The sequence below is a fragment of the Bombus bifarius genome, unplaced genomic scaffold, assembly GCF_011952205.1.
Source record: "Bombus bifarius isolate JDL3187 unplaced genomic scaffold, Bbif_JDL3187 scf7180000007986, whole genome shotgun sequence".
In the NCBI taxonomy this organism is placed as follows: Eukaryota; Metazoa; Arthropoda; class Insecta; order Hymenoptera; family Apidae; genus Bombus; species Bombus bifarius.
The window spans coordinates 609,123-633,827 of NW_022884368.1; the positions used below are offsets into that span (position 1 = coordinate 609,123).

Consider the following 24,705-nt stretch of genomic DNA (forward strand, 5'->3'; position numbering starts at 1 on the left):
CTCCGGATTTATACCAGCTTATGGACAGAGTTGATTCCTCGGTCGCGAATTTTCCAACTAATTCACCGTGACTTTATATCTCTTCCTTTCGATTATTATCGAAAACGCTGGATTTCTGCATCATTGTGCGCCGACCTGACTGATCGAAACGGCACAAGTTGGTTTAATCGCAGCCTAAATCGATCGATGTCTTTTTTCGCATCGCTCGCACGCTTTTCGGCAATAATCCGTAACGAGATTTTCCAATCGTTACGATGTCACCAGCGAAATCCACCGGTAGGGTGGAGATGCGAGCTATGTCTGATGAAGCACGTATCGTTACCACTGACAGCTCGAGGTTGACGTTGATAGATACGTCTCTGTATCGTTAGCTACGGTAAACTGTACAGTTATGGGCCACTTTATAACAATAATGGCCAGCCATTTTCTCGACGAAATGCTCGATTTTACAAGGAACATCTCCCGTTCCCGTTCCTGCGCGCGGATTATGCAAAAATATGGAAACGATTTACGCGACGATTCTTTTTGTTTCGGCGCGGTGGCTTGCCGCGCCGCTAACGATATTTACATATGCATGCGCGAATTCTTATTCGTATTTACCAAGGCCAATAGCCTCCGTTTATTTCCCGCGAACGTGAAATTTTATTCAGGTGTTTACGCGGTTTAAAAGAGCTAACCGGCATCAATAGAATCGTTGAATATGCACTCGTAAATAAGTCGAAAGCTGTTTACAGAGTTACGCCAATTATTACCGATAGACACCGACGTGGTTGAACCGTAACGAATATAGCGACCAGCTGTCTGGAATTCTCCTAGAATTGTTATCAACATTCCGGACGTTTTCTGCCATTAACTTTTTCGATATAACGCGCGCACGTCTTTGCTAAATGGAAAGCATTCGAACCTTAATCTACCGTTAGTTTGTAACGTTATTACAGGATTATTCCGATCGTGACCATCATTCCATATTCTCCGAATTGATTCTTCGCCGTGAGGAATTCCACTGGGAAGTCGCTATTGGAATTGGCGTATCGATTCCACCGAGGCTCGACCAAAGGTTTATTAGCAGAGTTGAACGCAAGAATTTAACGTAATTTCGCGTTCTTTGAAGGTGAAATAATTCCGTTGTACCATCGTGGGATATATTTTTTATCCTACAATCGAGAAATTATCGTGTTTCGTTCGAGCGTTTGTTCGTCGGTGTTGCCGCTGATAAGTAAGCAATACATTTGAAAATCGGACGATGTCAAATGGAAATGAAGGCGAAAGCGTGGCGACGTGAAGTGTGTTCGTAACGAAATTGTCGTATAGGTTTCGCAAAGATATCGCGCAACCATCCGCCATACGATTCGTCCTATTAATGCCAAATTTCCACATATATGTATGTATATCCTGGAAACAAGGATAATAGCGGATGCATCGAGTGGCCGATCAGACACGTAGTCGTAAATAAACGGATAACGATAGCTCGTATCTGGCTTACGTTATGCAGGTAAACGTTGGCAGGACAGATTGGCTGGCATGTAATTTCGTAGTAAGGCTCTCTCTCTATACCAATGCCGTTCTCGCGACTGCGTGTATGCTAGTACGTCAGGGAAATCTATCGGAATCGAATTAACTGAGAATCATACCATTAGAAGATCCTTGCTACGAGTCCAATTATTCCATTAGGAGACAAATCAAGGAGAACCGATATCGTGCCTTTGTTAGCTCGCAACGGAATATACTCGCGTGTAGCGAAAGTGGATTAATGCATATTTCGGTTTATTCGTTCGCGAACTTTCCTCGAGATAAATTTTTTCAATATATGCGGTGTATAACGTATGCATATCGCGACAAATGTTTTGCTTGTTTTGATGTAATTAACATCTTAGCAAAAGTACTTGAGGCGAGACAATGCCACGTACGTTTCCTCGAGAAACGATTGTTAGACGGGAAGTCACCTATCTTACGGATCCCTTTAAGCCGGAAACATTTAACTTTCTTGGTTCTAGCCAGACCTCTCACCGTACGGGTATCAATTTCTTCTAAATTCCGATCGTATACCATGAGCCCTCTTTTGTCCTGGTTAAAAATTCGAATACCGAGCTTTTCAAATTTATTGAAATAATTGAATCGTAAACGATGAAAGGTATGCTTTGTTATTTGTTATTTGTGCGCCGGGAATCTTTACGTTTCATAATTTCAACGGTTACGGAAAATACCAAGAGAATCGCCGATCTACTTACAGTGTACTTTTAGCTTCCATCGTTCTTCGATGCCGGCGTCTTGTAACTTTGGATTCGTTGCCCTGCACACGAGAAATTTTCCTTCGTCTTCGATCGATGGTGTCCATTGTAACACGCTGACGCTTGTTCCATCTTCCTGAAACTGATCGGAATTCCGATATAGACGTATTTTATAGATAACTAGTCGAACGTACGATCAACTTCCTGCAACGTACGTAACGTAACGTAGAAGTCGGGAACGCAAATAAAACTTTTCTATGCGAACGTTGCGATAGAATTTGCCAAGCCAAGTCTCGAACCACCGCGATATTGGCCAAACTCTGAGAAATCCGTCCTAATAATTACAATGCGATCCCTGACGATGGAAATTTTAGAATTTCGCTGAATTTCAAAATTAAATCTCCATGACAATCGTATTCGTTCGACGGAATATTGTCTTTTCTCTTTTTCTTCTTTTTCTCCCTTTTGTAGGATGTCCTTGCTCGATCTTGCATCATTTCCTTTCTAGTGTCAGTAGCCACATCGATTCCTATGGTTTTGTTTGTCGTTCGGAAATCGAGAGAGAAAAGAACGGAAGAACCGTGACGCTACGTGAGACGAGCGGCATCGAAAAACTCGAAAATCTGGAAAATCTCAAATTCAAATGTTGCATCGGTGGCAAGACGAGAGGTGTATCGACCAAAAACGAACAGGGGCCACGTCGAACAAAAACGAACAACGTGAATTCGCGATTGTACAAAAAAAAAAAAAAAGAAAAAATTCGATATATTTTTTAACACAGGCTAAAATGTTTACCCGTCGGATTTATAGCGGGTAATATCGGCGAAATTTTGGAATGGCCATTCGCTTGTAAGTTTCGAGGGTAGAACCGCTAGCGTGTGCGTCCTTTACACTTTTATCTGCCTAGTTAATGAGTAATCCACCTAGTTGCAATATATTTTTTAACTCTTTTCCTTTTTCCTTCTCCTTGCTTCGAAAAGTCGATAGATACGTGATAACGAAAACGGTACTCGGACAACTCCGAGGAGAAGAAAAATAAATAGAGAAGGAAGAGTAAAGGGTAGTTCCGCTATAATTTTCGTTGACAATTTCCGCAGGAGATGAGGGAATAGAAACACGGGAGAAATTTTCGCGAACTGGTGTACGCTTGCACGATAAAACTCTATGCTTAATAACTAGTCCTGGATAAAATCCAGGAAACTAATAATACGCGACAAATTTAAGCTTAAAGCGTAGATCCACGGGGAAAAGCCAGTTGTGTCGTTGTATTACTCGAAAATCGGTCCTCGGAGATGCATCTAGTCGCGTTCCCTGCCTTCCGGGGATTCGTGAATGTGCAGCTACTATAGCGGGAAAGAGAGCGAAAAAATCTGCGATTCGTTATCGGATCGTTCGATCCGTCTACGATCTTCGTCCTTTCTTTGTGTGCCATGAAAATTAGTCTGGTAATGGTACTGGATTGACGGGTTTCCGAAAAAAGGTGATAAAATATCGTGGCAAGTATAAAACGGTCACGGTCGACTCGAGTTGGATCGTACGACCTAGTAACGCTTCTTCTATGCACGCTTGCATTCGTTTCGCCGCAAAAACGACGCGACGCCAGGTAGATTGCTGTTTTTCCTTCTCCTTTTCCAAGCGCAGCTTCCTTGCTCCTTTGTGGCTTCATTTTCCCCGACCGTTTCCGTTTTTTCGCGATATAGTAGTGCGTTAACGGAGTATATCTGTTCTTTCAATATTTAATTCAACTTACGTTCCTACAGTGATATGAAAATTTCAGTAATTTTCCAGCGCGATATTCTCTCGTACATTGTCTTGCTTTTCTACCGTTCGACGTTTGCCCGATTGAAATATTTCAAAAGTCAACAACGTATCTTGGAGAGGGACGTTGAAATCTCGTTAGGAGTTGGCGTTGAATCGGGAGTATTAATTAGGTTTGCGCGGCTTTCCAATGACAAATGGTAACGAGAGTTACAAGGTGACGATTCGCGAATTGCATCGCGTACTGGCGTAAAGTTAGGCGAGTCGAGGCGAGGCAAGGCGAGGAGAGGAGAGGAGAGGAAAGGCGAGGTAACGTGACGCGACACCGGCTATTATCGTCGCAGCTTAGCTATTATTCTTGTTGTCACCATCTCGAACGGAACGTACGACGTGTAACGATCTTCCTCGTTTCGACTAATGGATTCTACGAATCAGGTGGTGTCACTCCGGTCACCGCGCACTTGGTTGCTAACGTTCTCGGCAAGTTCGCTCTCTCGACAGGTACAAAGTGGTGCGGCAATTAAACGCGATACGTATCTGCTATCGTCGAGATTTCCTTCGCTACCTTCTGGATAGTTGGGCGTTCGACGTACAACTCGACGTAAATCGGTTCCGATTCGAATAGTCGTGGCGTAGTTCGAGTAAGCAAAAGCGCCAAAGCTCTTTGAGAAGAGAACGAGACGGTCGGGGGAACGTCATCGTCATTCATAATCGCTGGAAATTCTGCTCGTTAACGCTTTGATCCGCTGCTATGTTTTCGAAGCACTCTTTCTGCTCGCGTTACGAGCTTTCGAGTCGCGGACGTTTCAATGGCGGAAATACAGCAGCCTACACAAAGATATCGTTCCGTTTTCGCCGACGCAGCACTACGACCAACGGTTTCGCTTCAGCCTGCCAAAACGCCCTCGTAAGTCGTCGACAGTTATCCCCCGTCGTTTGGAGGATCGTTAAACCTTGCGTCTACATTCTCCTACTACTCTCTTAATGATTTTGCTATGGATCTTTGAACCGAATCGAAGTCCTTGATACGTATTATTAATTATCTTTGGCGACACGCCCTAATAACGGGTCACGTACGACTATTGAATTGTCCACGGCTTCGACACGTTCGTTTCCAGGTTACATTTGTTCGAACATCATTATACGTGTGGATTCAGTGACGGTCACTGATGGCTTTGCTATCAATCCAGATGTTCCTAGATGGATCGATAGCAATTACATGGATGCACCCGGTAAATTATTATCAAACCGTCTGTCATATCCATGAAACTATTAATCTAGGCGTACTGATAACATTGACGTGACGATAAATCATCGCAGACTTGTATTTTCTATGAATATGGCCGCTCTGACATTCGATATTAATTTCTGTGTTCAGTGTCGAACAAAATGCGAAACGATACGTGAATCACAACCTTGTTTCCTTGTGTCCGTCTCCTCTTTTTTTTCCAATTTTTCGCGGATAATTTTCCTTTTCCTTGTTTGATTTTTACAATTCCCTTTACGACTTTGTTTCCGCGACAGTGCTTTACGTCCCTACGTCGCTCTCGTTAAACGTTTCCACTTCGAACGTTACCCTTTCTACAAATGTCCTTATCTTCTTGACGAAGAGGCAAGTCGAACTTTACATATTCTGTGTGCGAGCTGACCCGTTAACGTTTTTCGTCGATCGATTCGTACACAGTTCACGGTTATGTCGTTGCTGCTTTTGTCGCTACGAGTTACGGACGCGAACGAGCAATTGCCGAAAAAGGTATTTGTTCATCAGGATAGAGCGCTCGTTCTCCTCGACGCCTGAACAAATTAGGCGAACGAGATCCAGAAGAAAAATGGCGTTCCGACATTGATGAAAAACCTATCAAACGAAAAAAATCAGAATTTTTGTCGTTCCATCGACTTTTATTGCACGACAGCCGCGTTAGCTATCGATTTTTTAGAAGCCTAGCGAAACCATGTTGTAACTGTCTTCGAGATACAGCTGCGGGGTATAGTTTTGTCGCAAAGTTTCTCAAAAATGGTCGAACAAAAGTGATCGAACGTGGTTCCTAAGCAGCCCGATGCTAGTTTCAATTCCTTTTCCAGGGAATCTCTTTCACACACGGATAATTTTTCCTTAGACGAATCTTTAGATTTCTCTTTGTTTCGTTCCATAATATTTCGTTTTCGCGATATTTCGACAAGCAGCAGTTCGCTTATACAAAAATCATCCTTTGCGCGATCTTTCAAAGAAAGGTAAGTCGATGAAACTTTTAATATCGCGATAGTCGAGAACAATTGGCGTGATTTTCTACCATTACCGTAATTCGTTCACACCACGGACCACTGTGCCGAGTGAAAAACGCAAAAGTCCGTTTTCATCGATCATCTCGATGCAGATACAGCGAAACGATTAAAAATATAACGCGCTCCATGTGATATCTGATTGGAATTTAGATAAATCGCAGCTACGCGAAGCACGGTCAATCACGGGAAAAGCATCGTAGCGTTATCGAGCGTACAAAATTATTAACAATACTGTAGTTACATAAAATGAATTAATTGCAGTAATCTCTACAACTCGTGTGTTCTCTACCAGCCAGCCGATCGTATTGATTACGGTTGTTCGCATAGTTATATAACACGTTTAAAGAACAGGCAAATATCTAACAAATTCTAGACGGTATTGCTTAAAGAAAATATTTGGTTTTTAACTGCCGCACTGCGATAAACATTTACTTTTTTCCTGATAAACAACAAACGAGTTTTCGTATATTGTTACGCGCTTCGTCGTTTTCACGTATACCCATGGACCACCGGTTATGGTTGAGCGAAAGATCTCGTTCAATAAAAATAAGCACCGAGCTGACCGAAGCATTTATCTCGAAGCGAGTATAACCACGTTAATTAGAATAATACGTATCTCAATTTATTTTATACTATAATTTACGGGATCATCTCGCGTTTATGGCACGCGAAGAATAAATCGCAGCTAGCTTTTGCTTTTTTTTACGTTTTCCCCTCTTTACGTTTTTCCTCTTTTACTGGCGATAACGTAAACTATCTTTATGCGGAGCTTTATCGGCTGTACGAGCTGTTTGCATTCTCGCTGTAATTTTTATACTTTCAATCGCATGGTTGCGCGTCGAAAACAAAGACGACTGTTTCGAAACGATCGAATTGCGAAAAGTTGAAATCATGCTAATTTATTGGAAACGAAGAGATTAATTCGTAGAAAAATATAAAACGTACAGAGAGTGGGCGGCCGTGTCGTTGGCATGCCACACGGGCTACCATTTCACCGTAGCTGCCGCATTGTGACTCCCGTATTTTGTTTTCCTTTTCCTCTTCCCATTCCTCTTTGTGTCGGTGTTTTCCTATTCGGCGAATAGCACGCGTACGCGAGCTTTTGCCTTTTCAGAGGGACGGCCAACGAATCAATGATCCATCCTAAAACCAAGATCCGAAGAAACATTCGTTTCCCTTAAACATCAATTACGTCCCGTCCAACTGTTTGCCACTTTCCGGGAACAAGTACGCCTCTGACTAGGATTACGCGAGCTCACAGAGTTTAGTTTCCCTTGCTCGATGGCGCGGGGTTCGTAACTTGTCGATTGGATCTAACTTGCGATCGGAAAAGTTGCACGGAAAAATGCCGCCGTTCTCCGAGTAACTTAGCGGATATTTTCTTAATGAAAATCGATCGTGTTCAGGCGTATCCATGGCCCATCTTCGATGATATCTAACTATCGTCACGAATCTCCGGTGTAATCTACGGTGAAACTACTGGGATCGATTATCTCGTTGAAAACCAGCGTCAAAGAAATTTCCAACGTTTCGCAACGATGTTTCGTGGCTAATTTCACGCGAAATTTTGCCCAAGCGATGTTTCATCGCGGAACGAGGTATAATTGATTTTTGGTAACTAAAGTTTGGCCGTCGTTTTGTCGCTCCATTTTATAGTCGTATAGGCTATAGTTTCAAGTTATTAAATTGCCGAGCGAGCCAGCGCCAGATACACGATTGTTTGACGTTTCAATCTCTTCGATTAACTGTGCTGTCTGCGGGACCAAGTAATATCGTTAGATACACTTTTTATCGGAAATCCACTTAGTCAACCCATCATGTGACCTGGGGATTAATTCTATCGAGACAATAGCCAACGAGTCGTCTAATCTCAGCGGAAGTGCCGGCCATGAGTCGAGTAAGCTTTCCAAAGCATTTCTCGTTACACGTTTGATCCTTCAGGCTCAACTTCCGCAACGATCTACCCTTGTTTGAACTTTTCTAACCTTCTCCTCCTTTGTTCCTCTATTTAGACGGGAACAACTAGAAACACAAGTTTTACCAAACCCAGACCCTTCGAGATCGGAATCTGCCTTCCTCCTCTATCTTGTCATCTTGTTGTCATCGTGGGTCACACGAACGATAAGTGGGGGATGATTATTCTAGCGGAAGATTGATAGAAAAACACGTTTGTTTGATAATGGTCGTTAAACGACTATCGGGTTGGCGTCGTTTCAACTGTTGCTCGATGACATTCAATGCCGATATGGTCGTCGACTATCGTAATGACCTCGGCTAAAAGGGGTGAAGCAACGTTAAACGAGCCAACGCGTTAGTCTATGAATTACCAATTAAATACCATTGCTCGAGCCATATTTTTCGCTTTCTTTCTCCCTCGTGGTAGCGTGGTTTTCTCAACGTTGTTATAAATGGCGCTCGTATTTATCGCGTTGCAGTCAGAGCGCAGAAATAATAAATTGGGTCGTCGATAAAAAGTGCAAGATCGACGGAGGGTTGACGATAGCAAAGTGTCGGAGAAAGTAGAAACAAGATAGACGGAGGCAATGTAAGGGAAATGAAAGTAAAGGCAGGAGGATCGCGGGATGCGATAGAAGCGATTTTATTTTTAGAGACCTTTTTACGCCTTGTCTCATCTAAAGTTTATTCTCCCTCTTAGTATCGTTAGTACGGAATATCGTTATCGAGATGTCGTTATTTTTATTTCTTTCAAGTTCGAGAGAACGATTTCGCGAGCAAGTTGACAAGGTGTGTATCGATCGATGGAAACGTTTCGTCTCCCAGAGGGAATATCAAAAATCGTTCCATTTCGTTCCGCGCCATTACCATAGCTTGCAACGATTTTCTCCTGTTCCGTTTATTTCGCCGTTCTCAACGTTTTGTTTTATTTCGAACGCATAATATTATAATTGTATCTGAAAGATTATAATCTGTCTTCTACTCACGTTTTTAATGGTCCTCTTGAGTTGTTTAGAAGCCTTCCACCAGGTTAAAACAGCCGGTGGTTTCGACCCCGTGCTCTGACATCTTGTTTCGTATTTCTTCCCCGCTGATAGGATTTTGTCTTTGCCCATAATTTCCACTTTCAATGGTTTCACTGAAATTATCGGCAGACACAGAAAGTATCAAGAGATATTCTTAACGAACAAAAGTCGAAAATTTTACAAGATACAGATGAAAATATTTCTTTGATAATTCTGGAACGTGATAGTCGTCGTCGTGATTTCATTCTATTTTTAAAAACAGAGTGGAAACAGTAAGAAGTTGTAGAAGTACAGTACGTGAAGTGAAACGAGACAATGAAACGTACAAGAGCGCGTCGAGGAAGCGTAAAGAAAATGTTATTTGCGAAACTTTTCGACTCGTTTATCGGGACAGCATTCTACGAAAGATTTCGAAGGGGCCAATTTTCAGGGACGCGAGCGCGCCTAAGCGCTTTCAGTTTCGTACACGTCCCGTTATCCCTCGATTGGATCGAGAAATAAAACGGTTTCAAAAAAAAAAAAAAAAAAAAAATGCAACGCATTCGAGACTAGATGCGATACGGCGTTTTAACGTAATTAATAACGATTACGTTACAAATTTCTGCTTGATTGCGAAGCTCGGTTTCACCGGTGGGCTGAAGGGGAAATAAAACGTTGCAGGCGTCAGAGAGTTTCATCGTAGATCGAGTTGACAGATGCCTTTCACAGCGAGGTCTTGGCTTGTTATTAATTAGATGACGAGATTGCGACCGCGCGCGGCTGGCAAACGGGAAAATAACCGAGCATTAATTAAACGTTCTGCTCGGTCCGCACGCTCGAAAACTGTGCGCTGACGCAAACCGGGAACGGCGTGGCGTGGTGCGGTGTGGCACGGCACAGCGCAGCATAGCTATTCCTCGTTACCGGCCTGTAATTATCTGCCATTGTTCGCGGCCGTTAAAGCGTTCGTTACTTGGTGTCTACGCGTTCTCGTCGTCTGCAAGTTCGCGGTCGGCAAGCTGAATCTTTTAACCGAGTCGATTAACGATCGTGGAATCTTCGTTTCCGACTTTCAAAACTTTCTCCCTTCAGCTCGTTACCGAGCTCTACGGTTCGTTTTGCCGTTAGAAAGATTTTGATCGCTTCGCAACTTCTTCGACTTTACAGCCCGCGGAGATAAATACAGTAGAAGGCGACCGCGCATCGCGGCACCGCCAAAGATTTTCCAACTTTCCACTGATTTCTGCAAGACCCGAGAGAAACTTCCTCGAGACGTAAATTTACCGTACGACCAGACTCTACGCTCCGGACCGGTTGAATAATCATCGTTATTTCTTCTCTCTTCTAGCACATTCTTTCGTTGTTTTCCTTTTTCGTTCCCTTCCTTTTTTACATTTATCCAGTTCTAGCGCTTACCTTAAATCGGACCTTTTCTCCGGATCGTACAGTTTCTAATTGAACGCATCGACCGCTTAAACACGAATGAACGCTTGGTTCGCTGAACGAACGTCTACCTACTCGCGTTGATCAAGTGCTACGTAGAAAATTTAGATCTCCGGTTGTTGACGTTTAAGCGATTATTTGCTAGTTTGCGGGTCGTAAAATTTATTTCTACGTGTTTTCCGCGCACGAGACAATTTTAGCGGACGAAATTTTCGTTTAGCGATGCAGTAAACAAAAAAAGCGGAGAAAAAGGAAGGGGAAACGACACGTTATGCAGAGAACCGGACCGTCACTCTAGCTAGTTGAAAACTGTGTCAGAGTCAGGCTACGCGACCAACAACTTTTTTGTTCGCCTCTGTCCACAATTTTGATGCACTTACTGATCCTGACAGTATGTTTCGAAACACCAGCTTTGTTCGCTGTCGGAACAAAAAGTTTTCCCATCTCGTGCTCGTCTCGCCGGAAATTAAACCAAGACTTTTGTCGATTGCTCGCTTTTTTTCCTTTCGTCTATCGCGACTCTAAAAATGTCAAGATACCACACATATATCGTATTATGTTTCACCGTTGAGGGTTTCTCCTCTTCAACGATCAAAGGAAACTGTCGCGTAAACAGAGGATAAGCGTCAATAGATGGCGGAAAAGACGAATCGAAAAGTATTATTCCTTTACGGCGACGCGACGTTTCGCGTTGGTCATAGCCCGCCGCAAGGCAAGGCAAGTTTTTGGAAATGAACAGGGCAGAAACAAAGATCGATGAGAAGTGTCGGGAATAGGTTGTAAAAATAGTGGAGCATGGAGTAGGAGCAGGACGCGGTGCAATGGCGTACAGAGGCAAGAAAGGTCTGTATAAATAGAACTCGTAGGAGCAAACGAAAACAAAAACAGGCGGAAATTAGTGTGAGTAAAACTGCCGAGTGTTTAATTTGTAAATCAAAATTCATGTCGTCGGGTGGAAGGGCAGCCGAGAACGGCTCCTCTGAATTTGACTCGCCGCCTTTTAATACCCACACCTCAACTACGAGATAATCTTTACATTTTTCTTGCCGCCTCTCTCGACATTACCTCTTGGCTACCGTGTTTCCGGTAATTCTCGCTTTAAATTCATTCAAAACTCTTTGTACAGCGACAGGACGAGAGAAATACGAAATCGGGCTACAGACAAGGATGTGGAGTTTCGCCAGCCGTCCGCGACAGTTTATTTCGACGTCTTGCCAGCGTATTTATGCGTTTAATATGTTTCACGGTTCGCGGGCTTATTACTGACGAGGGAATAATGCGTCTCACGCTGGGGAAAAAGCCAGAGTCGGGCTAAGCAGGAACCTTGCAGAGGTTGAAAAAAAAGAAGGGCATGGAGAACGAAAAAGGAGAAAAAGGAATTGGAGAGAAGTTTAAATGGCTCGTTTGTCAATTAAGTCGGTTAGCTCTGGAACGAGCGAACATTAAAGAACGGTCCGTATGCGCCGATTCTGCGAATTGTCGACTTAAGTGAAATTTTAGCCAGATCGGCCACGATTCTAAGTGATATTATTGTCATAATTTGGCAAAACCGCAGCTCGTATCGTTTTCACCGAAGCTACCGCTAACCTCTTCTCTCTCTTCGCTTAAACGAGTCGCACGGTCTGTTTAATAAGCTTTTCCAGCAGACCACGCCCAAATACGATACGATCGCGTTTGCGACTTCGCGAAACTCAACCTTTCTATCGAAATTAACCAAACTTTCCTTGGTTTCGCGCGACTGTTCCAACGTAATACCAATGGTAGGGGTTAAGTTTTAGTTTCGTTCCTATCGATGCAAACTTTATTATTCTCACCGTCTCGTCGAATCGGTAGCGGAACCGAAATTGGATCGTGTTATACTTTTGAGTCTTCGGGGAAATACACGTTTCGCAATGATAATCGTACGAAAACAGGAAGTTATTAACTTGCTGCGAGCTCGGTGCGGTATTAGGAGCTAAAAGTTGATCAAGTTCGTTCGTCTTTGAGAGCGGTTGCAACGTTCCTGTTCTCAGTTGCCTCTCGCTCCAGAAGTACATCCGCGAGGATTCGCGGTTACGAGATTCACTACTTCGTGGATCTACGAACGTCTCGAGTTTCGTTCTTTTCCTACCACAGCGTGTCACTCGGTACGAACAATCGAACGATCTCTATCCGCGCGGCTTTTACACGACGGACCTTCATCTCCTTCTGTTTTGTTTTATGCATCGCCGAACAAACGTTCGACGAGCGCCCGAAGACGAAGGAGCAGGAAAAGTTGAGTCGTACGTCTGATTATTATCGATGGTCGATTATTACCACGAACCGAATGATCGATTAGCAGCTCGATTCTTGCTTGACTCTTATCGCTTTCGTTGATATTCCTTTCTATGAAAGACTAACGAGCAAACGAAGAGAGGTTCGGTAGTTTTCTTACTAATTAACGGGAACTCGATGACTGCGAATTGGTCGGTGGACTTTTGTCGAATGTGAGTTCTTTGTTGTCATTGGACGTAGAAATAGAAACGCGAGATTTCCCGACTGGTTAACGAAGTCGAGCAATTTTCTTCAGCGGCCTTCTCCAATTCCACGCGCTAATGAAAATGAACCACAGAGAGAAAATCTTTGGCCACGTCGCGGTCACGTCGCGTTCGTGTCATCTTCGCGTCACTCGATATACTCTTGAAACAGTCTTGTTAAATTGGTAAACTATCACAGTCCTTGCGGATTTATGTATATATCAGATATACGTATATCCTATATACATATGTATGTATATAGGGAAAGGACGTCGAACTTGCGAGAGCATACCTCCAGATGTGACCGTCACCCTCGAATCTTACATGGCGATATTCCGATAATTCCGAAATATGCAGATGTATTCGATGCAAATGATAAAGACTGGCTCGAGCCAGGTGCATTTTTGGTCGGAGAGAGACGCATGCCGGCTATCTCTTCGGCTCGTTAGAATTTCAACTGTATCGATCAAGAATCCTCCAATTATCCGATGTACGCTTCATCGGTCGTGCCTCCAATTAGTCTGAGATTAATGGAAGCAGAAAGACTTCATTTTTATCCCAGCTGCCCTTCTCTCGGAAGAATAATAAAACCGTTGTTCGATTCATATCGAAGGCAGGCTAATTTCCGAGTATGTATCTGTTTCTTCTACGGTTTTATACAGCACGCATATAGCATGTATGTATATATCAATGAATCTTGAATCAGTGAATTCGGCTCAAAGGATGCGATCTTGAAATAATTTATCTCGTTTCTTCGATTTTATTTCTCGCTAATAGCGCAACTTCCTAACGATGTTATTAGTATCGAATCTTAACGCGACGTTTGCTCGAATATCCGTACTTGTAGAATAGTTCGTGAGATATCTATTTGCGCGAAGTTTCTACGTAAGTTTACGCGTTTCTTATCACTGATGAAAACACGTGAACGCGAGGCGTTCGACCAAGGCGAGGCGAAGGTACGATCGATTCGTGCCCACGTCTGTCGTCAAGTCGTCTCTTCAACTCGTTAGACTTTCGAGTAGTTGAACGGAGTGCTTGTCGATCATTCGCCGCGTGCTTCATCTAACTCAGTCCAATCAACGAATAATCGAGCATCCCAGTTACCAACTCCGTACGAACGATTCAGCTGGGTCGTTAGGCATCGTGGAAGAAAAATGCAAGGTAATCTTGGTCCGACGATTAACCATTCCACGTTGTTATTGGTTACGCTTTAGTCGACAAGCGGTTTGACGTTTGCTATCCCGTGTACGAGCCAAGTATCGCAAAGTCGATCTAGTATCGTGCTTCTTTGCAAATTGCCGACTGCTTTAACGGATAACTCGGGTGAATGGCGATTGTTGGCGTGCTACATGGCGCCGACGAGAATGGGCGCGTGCTAGAATTGTAAACGAGCGTGCAAGCAATTAAAGTTTTGAGCGTTTTGAGTAATTGGTTAGTGTGCTTTGCAAGTGTTCGAGTTTGCCAGGGTTAGATGTTAGAGTTGAAGAGAGTCGTGGCCAAGTCGATTACTCGTTGAGTCTGTAAGTGAACGTTAAAGCGTAGTCCGTAAGTGTGACTGGGGATGAAGATATCGAAGGGTGTAGGATAATAGAAAGTTTAGCGAGTGGAGTTTAAAGAGTTGTGTTAGTGTTGTATTAAATAGGCGATCAGTGATAATAGATACGTACTCCTCGTGGGAAAACCGATTTAAGGGATCTATACGTAAAACAACGTAGAGGAGAATGGAACGAAGGAGATTGAAAGCGAAAGGCGATGAAAGATTTCTCTGTTTCGCCGAATTTCTCATTTTTAACGATATTTATGACGCCTGGACTAAAAATGGTTTTCATTTAGCGCGTATTTCCCAAGCGAGTCTTTTACACCATCATCGTTCAGAATTACTCGATTCGGTTTCTTCTTGTATCCGACGAGCGGTAAGACCGTCCGCGGCGCGCAATTTAATTTAAAGTTGTTTGTCCGATGGAAAAGTTTCTCGCGGGATGAATCTCGAGCGTACCGACGAGTCGGCCAGCAACCCGGTGCTTATGAAATTATTAATATTAATTTCCTGCATCGACTGACATCTGCAATCGCGGTTCTGTTCGCCGGACCAACCGGAGAGTTTTTAATCGGATCACGAACTACGGCAGCTCTTAATACGTGCAGAGAATACGAAAAGAGTCGACGTGGACGTTTCGCGTCGCGTCGCGTCGAAACTTGCCCTTCTTTTCGCGCGAGAAACCCTTTTGGATATCAGGGCGATTGCGAATTTTAAAGAAAACGTTGATCGGCCCCTGATGAAAGTTGGGTTCGAAACCGCTGGCGGTTCAGAACGCGCGAGTATCAAGGAGAACGATTCGAAGTCGATATCGTAAAACGATTCGTAGCGACTTTAATATCGGTCGTCAAAGAAACGTCGGGATATATCGTCGCTTGCGTTTCTCTTCTTTTTCGATGATTATCAACCGGTCGCTTTGCTGGGATTAATTCGCTTTCGTCTGATTTTTTCCGTTCACCCATTTCATCGACGTTTTCGCCCGATAAACAGAAAGCAATAAGTCGTTCCTTTCGACCATTCAAATCGCTAACGGGTCAGCTGCATCGAAAGGAGGCAATTATCACGATGTATTTATTCGATGACGTTTCTCTGTTTTATCCAAGATGCGAATACGCGTTTCTTCTCGATTATCGTCGAAACGTGCAACAATGGTTCGCTTGTGTTGGGTAAACGGTTCCTCTTGTAATATTTACGTACATATGTGTACGCATTTCATAAAATTTGATTGAACATAGTTACAGGTATACCGATTCGTATTGGTGCTCGTCGCGGTTCGCCAGGCGATTTCAGAAGTAACGTTATTAATGACATCAGAGTCTTGATTGCCTTTCAAACGTGATTTCCAGCGTTGCGCGGCCGTTGGTTGTCGAACATACTACACATACCTCTTTTTCCGTTATAATCGTTTGAAAAATGTTTCAATTTCAGCTCGTCGAATCTAACTGCTGCCATTGATATCGCCGTTTTCGAAGTTCGTTCATTTCGGTCAGATTTTATGGGAAAAAATCCGTCGTAGAGAAGTTCGACGCGCGATGGTTAAACGTTCAACCGTTTCTCGATTCGGATAAAAAAATACACGCACAAACACTCGATATCCGTTCCTCTCGTCCGAAGAACTTTGTTCGCTTTTATGCTATGTGCGATCGCGCGCGTGAAACTTGCAAAAAAGTAGAAGAGGAAATAAAAGATAAAAAGAAAGAAAAATAGAACGAGAGAGAATACTTGGACGTGTACGCGTCGGTTGAATGGGCACGACGAAACCTCTGTGCCGACGGGACAAACACTCGAGTTTCGAACCAAGCGATTTCCTGCATCACGGGTAATTAGCGCCGTTAATTATTAATCATTTCATTAACATAACTGGGTTGGCTTTCGCGGCTAACGAAGGGGCAAATTACCTACTGTTCTTTTAGGCAGATAAAACGACGTTATTGAAATCTTCTGTCTTTTGTAGACGGCTTAATTGTCTTAATCGCGATCCTCTGGTATTTCGTTCGTACCTTCGATTTTTTGAATAATGTTTTTAGCTATCGGCGGTATTCTAAGCGCGTGTACTGGATCTTTCGAAAACGGGAGGGGCAGGAGGAATCGCGATAAAGAATTAACGAGAATGGGGGAAAGCGAGTCATTCCACTTACTGTGAAGTTCGATGATAACGGCAGTAGTGGGTGGCGGTGCTAAATGAGTATTGCTTGCTTTGCAGAACAGTTTGGCGTGGTAGTGACTTCTCGTGAGACCCTTCAGCGTCACATTGCTTATGGTTACGACGTTGGTTTCGCCTCCTGGCCCTTGGGTCTCCCGAATCTCCGACGGCGCATCGATTGTCTGCGACTCCAGAAACCACGTGACTCGGGGTCTTGGTTTACCTAAATCGAGCAGACAAGTCATCTTAGAACGTACACAAATGACGCGACTTATGCATTTGCATGCCACTTTAGTCGTCAGCGAACTTGACAACCGAATGAAAACGCGAATAAAATTACGTTCATGGAAATCTTATAGTAAATCTCAAGTATCGCAAACTATTTCGAGAATTATTAGAATCACAATGTGTCGTGTTTCTCTCTACAGAATTTATAACTCATATTCCCCTGAAAGAAGTATATACGATATTGATGACGTATCGTTACTTTACACGTTAGTCGTATAACGTTTTCCCGTTGTTTCTTACATCTAGTTGGTATTCCGGTGTCTTTGCGTCCCAGTCTTATCGCTGAAATTTCATTTATGTCGTTGTTACGCCTTTTCCCTATTGCCGGAATTCTTGATTCCCCGGAAGGTCAAGTTTCCTAGTTGTTAGAATTCCCTCTGCAACTTCTTTTACCTCTGGTAGAATTCTTTTCTCGAATGTAAGAATTTTTCCCAGTCGCAATTTCATCAGGGTAGGTTGTACTTTAAAAAGGTATCGCCGAAGGAAAGCCCGTCGACTGAGCCTCAATGATACGGCATTTTCTAGCCTTGATCCGGGATGATCACACACGAAAGTAGTTGAGACCGGAAGCAAACTCTGAGAAGCGTTTACCGTAGCGAGATAATCGATAGAAATGATTTTCGAGAAAGTGACTCTTAGTAACCATTGACCGAGCAGGGTAAATGGACCGATGGATACTCGACCAAGAGCTAGTTGTTGGTAGCGTAAGAAAGCTTCGGACACGCTCCGTCACTCGTATCTAACGGCGTCGATGCTTGATCTATCGCTGTTTGATGTTTTACTTGGCAATCCCGCAATATCGTTGATCCATATCTGACGGAGTGTTCTCTATCGCTTACTCGTAACAAGCAGGTTGATCGTTGGTTAGGACAATTGGAGTAACTGGACTAATCCGAGTAGACGACGTATCGAAACTGTGTCCATGTTTACGAATGTGTATCAGAGACTCCGAGCTAGTCGTCAATCACGTCGCTCGACGGGTCTTACTCGGCCACAACATTAGCGATCTCGATAGTCTCGATGTACCGGTTATATGGTCACCTAATTCTCCGAGTTAATTATCCGTGCAAATTTGTCTCCTTGAATCGCGAGTATAGGAAGATCCCGATGCGATAGAGTCGGCGTATTTTATCACGTAAACGATAGCGTACTTCCTGTATTTCCTTGATTAGATCGAAAATATGTATATCTACTGTATACACGCAGTAAAGACGAACGCGAACGCACAAGTATCTGTGGATAGATCGGTTCGTTGAGAGAAACAAGATTTGGTTCATTTCGAAGGTGAATACGCGCCCGGTGAGCTAACAGTGACAGAAGTCGTGGGTTGTATAGTTGAAGAAGGAAACCGGCGGAGGGAGAAATCGAGGGTGAGTGTCACACGCTCTCGACTTTCCGGTAGGCGAGATGGGGAATTATTTCATTGCTTCTGCGAGAACGGAACTAGAAAAGGTGGAAGTAAGGGGCCGGGGATTTCTGGGGATAGGAGGAGAAGGATGTTTATTGCTCTCCGGGTTTCCACCTGGTATCATGGATGCTACACAGGTATATATCACGAGGTTCGCGAGCTGAGTACGACTTGCTCGTAATAATGCTACGCGACAGCGAAGGAAGTACAATAGAAGGCGAATTTTAGTGGCTTTCGACCGCATTCGCTACATTTGTAGCCCCGACAAGCCCCGATCGTTTCGTTTACTCTGTACGAATTTCGTTAGATATACCTTGATACTTGATTTTTCTGTAATTTTGATTCTCGATAGAAGCAAAGTTGGAAATTTCAGAAATGCTACGCGCGACTGTTTGCTCGTGGACGCAGCTTGAAAGTGGAACGTTTCACGAACAATAGAGCGCATGGTGTTACGTCGAGAGGTTCCTAATAACGCAGCTAAGTTTAGCTGCCACTTAAACGATGCCATTTATACGATTCAAGTTTCAAGATTCGTCAACGAGGCAGCCTTTTCGCGGTAATTAGTCTTGTTACGAATAGCGATCGATCTGCGCCCCTTTAAGCTGGGTTTTTGACTTTTCGATAACGTTTTTGCCTGAATAAGGGTCCTTAAGCGAGTCTGTCCCATTCACACGGGCGGAATTTGCTGGAAATCAATTACCACTGCGATTCGTCGGGAAATTCTATAGTTTGTACTGATTTTATTTTCTTCCCCATCTTTGCAGTGGAACGCTAGGAACTTTAAAAAAGCCGGAAAAGTAAAGATCGAGCAAACAATGAAAGAGAAAAGCTGCAGGATTCGCGAGTGTTGGTCCGCGAGGTTAAAGCAAGGAATACCGTTAGCCGCGAGTCACGTTAAAACAAACACTTTGCTCTGACCTGCTGTAAAATTACTTTCATGCGGACGTTTTAACAATGCCGAAGCAACGCGCAGCAGTCGAGGAAGGTGACGCGTGGCAAAGGCTGAAGATAGTATATACGTGTGGTATCTATACATTGTGCGACAACAATGCGTGCCACAATGGACATCTCGCCAAGGTGTGTTAAACATCTCGATCCCGCATCGTCACGATCCTGTTTTTCATATTTCGCGTGTATTGTTTCGCGTCCTTGTAAATTGCTAAAGCAAAAACTCGCTCCAAACGAGATAACAAACGAGATAACGAGATAAAGTAAATCAGAATCCTTATTTGGAAGAGATTATCGGGATTTCTTTTCGTTTCATAGATAATAGAAGAGTTTCGGTTTGTATATAGAGAATCTCGTGTCTAGTTTATCTCAGTTTTTGAATACTCGTCTCTTTGCAACAGCGCTTCACCACCGCCCTCGATGTCCGACCTTAATTGGAAGAAAGGAACGTTCGGTCGCGCAGTGACCTCCCATTTTCTGTTGTTTTATCAAAGGCGGTAAAAGCGGTAAGTCTGAGAAAAGAATCTACGGAACTTACGTCTCGAGTTGATAAAATTCCGAAATTCCGATCTTCTTTACTTCATGAATCCTCTTTTAACCAACGACCATGACGTACATCGGAGAAAACACACTCGTAGAAATAGAGCCGCTGGAATTTTTGGAACCTCAACGACCGACGACGCGACGCGACGCGACGGCTCGCTGGTTTTTTATGGATGCACCTTTGTTCGCGAAGCACTTATAAAAAATATTTCAACTATTCCACAAAAGTTTTCGGTAAATATTTCTCTCGACACGGTGAATGCTCGTTTTTGCTTCGTTTTCACGATTCGTGGAATCACAGGGTGGAAGAAAAGGCGTAAGCTCTAAAGGATGGTCGGTCGGTCGGTCGGTCGACATTTCGTTCAAGTTCATCCGACTGGTTTTAAGCTCGTAGCCAAATAATAATCGCTACTTTGGCAGCAATACCTTGCCGTCGCGAACCCAAATCTGCCGTTGAAAACGATCCCAACGATTATTCACGTCTTATGCCAAGTTACACTCTTACCTTGAATTTTGGACACACTGCAAGTACTTTATCCTATACTTACGACTGTTCGCCTTTTGTACGCATGGTTTTTGTACAGTTGGTCTTGACACGGATTATACTTTGCGATGAAACCGTTTTGCGGACTCGAGCCGCTATTATCTTTAGCGATAAACAACTCGCGCATTGGTTTGCTCGATCGTAATCCATCAAGCAGACGTAAGTTTCGAACTTCTTTGTACGGAATTGGCAATTTCGAAAGGAGAGTCGGAACAGCGGCAGCGGTTGCGAACTGCCGTGACTCAGGGGCGATCGTGAAGTAAGGAGAAAGTATAAATTTGTCGTAAGTCGCTGCATAGACCGGTGTTTGACAGTTCTCGTTGGTTACTCGTATCTCGTTCGGATACCATGAAGTTTGGCCGACAATGCGGACCTTCCGGAAGTCGTGGGTTACCTGTCCGTGCACACGGAAAGAGAAAACTCTCAGAGCAAGTTGGAAATTCGTTTTCTTCTTGGAGTGACAAATCGCTCGTCCGAAGGACTGCAAGGTGAACGGCTGGCTGGCCCGACGACTGGTTGGCTGTGAGCTGCAAGTCGGTGTAATCTTCCTCAAGGACCAGAGGAAAGAGCACGGGAAGAGAGAACGAAAAAATTCGTTGTTGAATTAAGGAAAAAGTTCCGGCAGAGGCAGCTTCTCGTTAATCTTTCAGATTCCATTGCTCGATGTAATATCGAATGTATAATGAAATTAAAACATTTTGGTCTCACGAACGATGGAATATTTCTGAACTTTTATGTGCAGAACAATGTCGATAGCGAGTCTCTCGGAAATTTACCTCGATTAAATAATGTTTAATAATACGTTTGCGATTGGCATATCACCGCTCGAGGGCTTTTTTCGATTTTCATCTTTCGCCATTATCGTCGGAAATCGTTCGGTAGAAAAACAGCGAGTCTCGAATTCGAATAATTTCGAAACGGCTAGTCTCTCGATCGTTCACGTTCAGAAGCGTTGCGCCAACCAAGAGACGATAATATAGACGGATTTCTTTTTCGCTAACGATCGATGTATCATCGAATGAGTTAAGAAGGGTTTGCAAACTCGAGACACGAGGCTGTACCGCGAAAGAGAGTACCGCGTCGAAGATTAAAATTGGCGTCGATCCAGAGAATTTGTCGCGCAACGTGACACCTATCAGGCGACGAATCTTGGAAAAATCGCGCTGGACTCTTCTTTTTCCTTTCTTCTTCTTTTCCTTCCTCCTTGGACTTTTCGCCTATTTCACTTCGTATTTTCTTCGAATAAGCGAATGCTGGCTGTAAATGGAATTGGCTTCGCTCCAGTGAATACCCGCGGTTCAAGGAAATAGGATTTTTCGTCCGGCGCGCAAGATTCGAAAGACGTTTGCGCATTCGTCACCCTTCGTGCTGCGTTTTACGCGCGATTACATATACGTGCAGATTTCCCTTCTCATGGTAGACGTCGCTCGCGTCATGTCGCGGTTTCGTCTTAACGCGACTTACATACCCCGGGACGTATCCCATTGATATTCCGCTGTCGTATTTTATCTCCGTTGCTATTTTTTCGCGAAACAGACCCTGGGAGACTATTCGTTTGACTGACGTATCGATGAACGCGAAACGAGACGGCACGTTGTACCATTTCTCTATTAAATTTCGCCAAGGAACGAGTCCCCTCGAAGAAGAAAGCCAGTTTTAGCGCTGTCGTCGAGCAATTTGATCGAGTATGACGGATGCTCGGTTACTGTCCGCCAGCTTTTTATAAACGATGCGCAGCCACTTATAATAATTCATCCCTCTAATCGGCTGGAAGCAATTTCTGGCAGCGATCCATTATTCCCGGTATTAGAAAGGAGGCGGACTTTAGTCAACGGGGTTCCGGCCAATTAATCCACAGGGGCGGAACATGGCGACAGATTATTTTCTCGCGAAATAAATGACAGCTCCGACACGAGAGTGCAAACAGAGGGATACACCGTTTTGCAAGATTGTTTCGGAAGCCGTTCGGTCGTTAATCTCGCACACGAAAAATTTACACTCGACGCTTACCTCCGTGAACCTCGCAGACAAGGAACAGGTCAGCTCCTTCGGGATAGGCCTCGAGAAGTTTGCTCATGTCTCTTCTCTTCGCGTCGTAGATTATCGGCTTCGCTGGCGGCACTGTGAACAGAAAGGGGGACCAGGTGAGCGGCGACGCGTTCCCTTTTCTCAACCTAGACCGATAGAATCGAATTGGAAGATAATTTGGGTGAATCGAAGGGTTCAGGGGTCGGAGAAAGACGACCGATAATAAGGATAAAACGAAAATGGAACAACGTGCGATCGCGTCACAGTGGAACGAGACAAGGAAAATCACTTCTACCTGACTCTCGAAGCGAGGACCTTTTTCTCTCTCGCTTCCTTTTATCTCTTCGATTCTTCCGTCGATCGACTTGGTCCTCGATACAGCCCAAGTAAACGCAAACAGGCCGAGTTTCATCCTGACGGCGTATTTCGCTCGATACTTGATGGAAATTGCCTCTGGCTATCGCCGCGACCATGTCAACTCGAAGCGTGCATCCACGCTTTCCGCCGTCCTTCTGTTGCAAACAAGCACCGAACAACCGAGTCTTTGTCCTTTTTTCAACGGAAAGAGGCGGAAAGGACGCGAGATTCGCGGTGTCAGGAGTAGAGAGATTCGCTATTGCAAAACGCTGGAAAAGACTTCTGCGAATATAAACTCGATAAATCATCGCTGGGAGTCGACGTCACGTGTAGCCACAGCGAACGTCGCGTTCTGATTGTCACGTACGTGTCACTTTACATCGTAGATTTACAACAGGCGAGAGAACGCTTGTCGTCGGTTCCTCGATCTAGTGAAATGAAAAAATGAAGGTGCAAACGGACGTTCGTTCGCTGCTCGCCAATTTAACAGTTTTACCTGTTTGCTACGGCGTTTGCTCCGCCGCATTATGTCACTTTTAGTGAGATAATTGTTTCCCTTTATGCAGGTCGTAATTGTGAAACTATCTCACTCTTTCCGCAATGAAAATAATCGAGGCGTTTTGGAAGAACTCTTCGAACATCGAACAAGTGCTCTTGTTTGCACTTTCATCTTTTAATTGTAGTGGGCAGCGCACGGATATATATTTGTCTCCTCGCGGTGCCAAATAGATTGTTTTCCAGACAGGTATGGATGCTTGGAACGTTTTTCGCTACGTCGTTGTTTTCAAATTGTACCCGTCCGTCTACTTTTTCCCATCGACGATCGAGAAGCGCCTTCTTAATCGTCCAGATTTCTCCTTTTTGCATCTTTTCTTTCGGAACGATTACCATTTCGGCGCGGATGCGAGCCAGTCTCGGTACAAAAGTTCTAGAGCGAAGAAAGAAGCGAACGAGTCGCCGATCTCTTAAAGGTGCTCCAAAGACGTACGTCGTAATCTCGACCGAGATTACATTCGGACTGCCCAAGACGGCAGCTTAGCGGCACTAATACCGGCATTCATAGCGCGACCCTTTATAGCGCGTTTACTCGCCGCTTTGACATCTTCTAGCTGGCCTTGCTGTTCCTTAAAGCGTAGTCTTCCTTCCACTGGCCATTGTTCTTCCGCCAACCGTTTCGTCCTCCCACGAAAACAGCATTCTACCCTTATTGTTTCGAATCGAATGTGTTGAATTTTCCGAGGGAATATCTCGCTCTTCGAACAAACTCCAGTTGTCAAGTATAATATACTATAATATCTCTTGAAGGTCTTCACATTTTCTATTTTTTGATATCGGTGTATTCGCACTTCTTAACCGACAAGTGGCTTGTAAGACATAGATGAACGTAGACGAGGTAGATGGTTTTCTCTATGTACGTGATATTTTTGCAAAATTGCCGTTACGTGTTTTGCAGATTGGTTAGCAACGATAATTTACCGTGAAACAACTCGTAATTGTACATCGTAATCCGCGAGATCGCAATTTCTTGTCCTTGGATGCAAATTTTTCTCTATCCACGAAATCTTATAAGAATGCTGCTCACGGCTCTCTCGTAACATTGCAACATAGTCGGTTCTCTCGAGAAGGCTTTCCGCTGTTTGCAAAGCAGCGCGTAAATAAGCAAAACTCCGGAGAGCTCGATTTACACTGTTTCGTGTGTTGCTGGTTTTGCAGAGGCGGAAGAAGGTTAGAGACGCGGTTCG

At 44.0% G+C, this 24,705-nt stretch overlaps 1 protein-coding gene across 1 annotated transcript in view; it reads right to left on the reverse strand.

The window, feature by feature from the left end:
• Positions 1–24,705, reverse strand: part of LOC117205042 (hemicentin-1-like) — a 99,691-nt gene that overhangs the window by 28,504 nt on the left and 46,482 nt on the right. Inside the window, 4 exon segments of the mRNA XM_033443086.1 lie at positions 2,229–2,370; positions 9,212–9,363; positions 16,843–17,070; positions 22,589–22,699. Coding sequence (XP_033298977.1) covers positions 2,229–2,370; positions 9,212–9,363; positions 16,843–17,070; positions 22,589–22,699 — 633 coding nt within the window.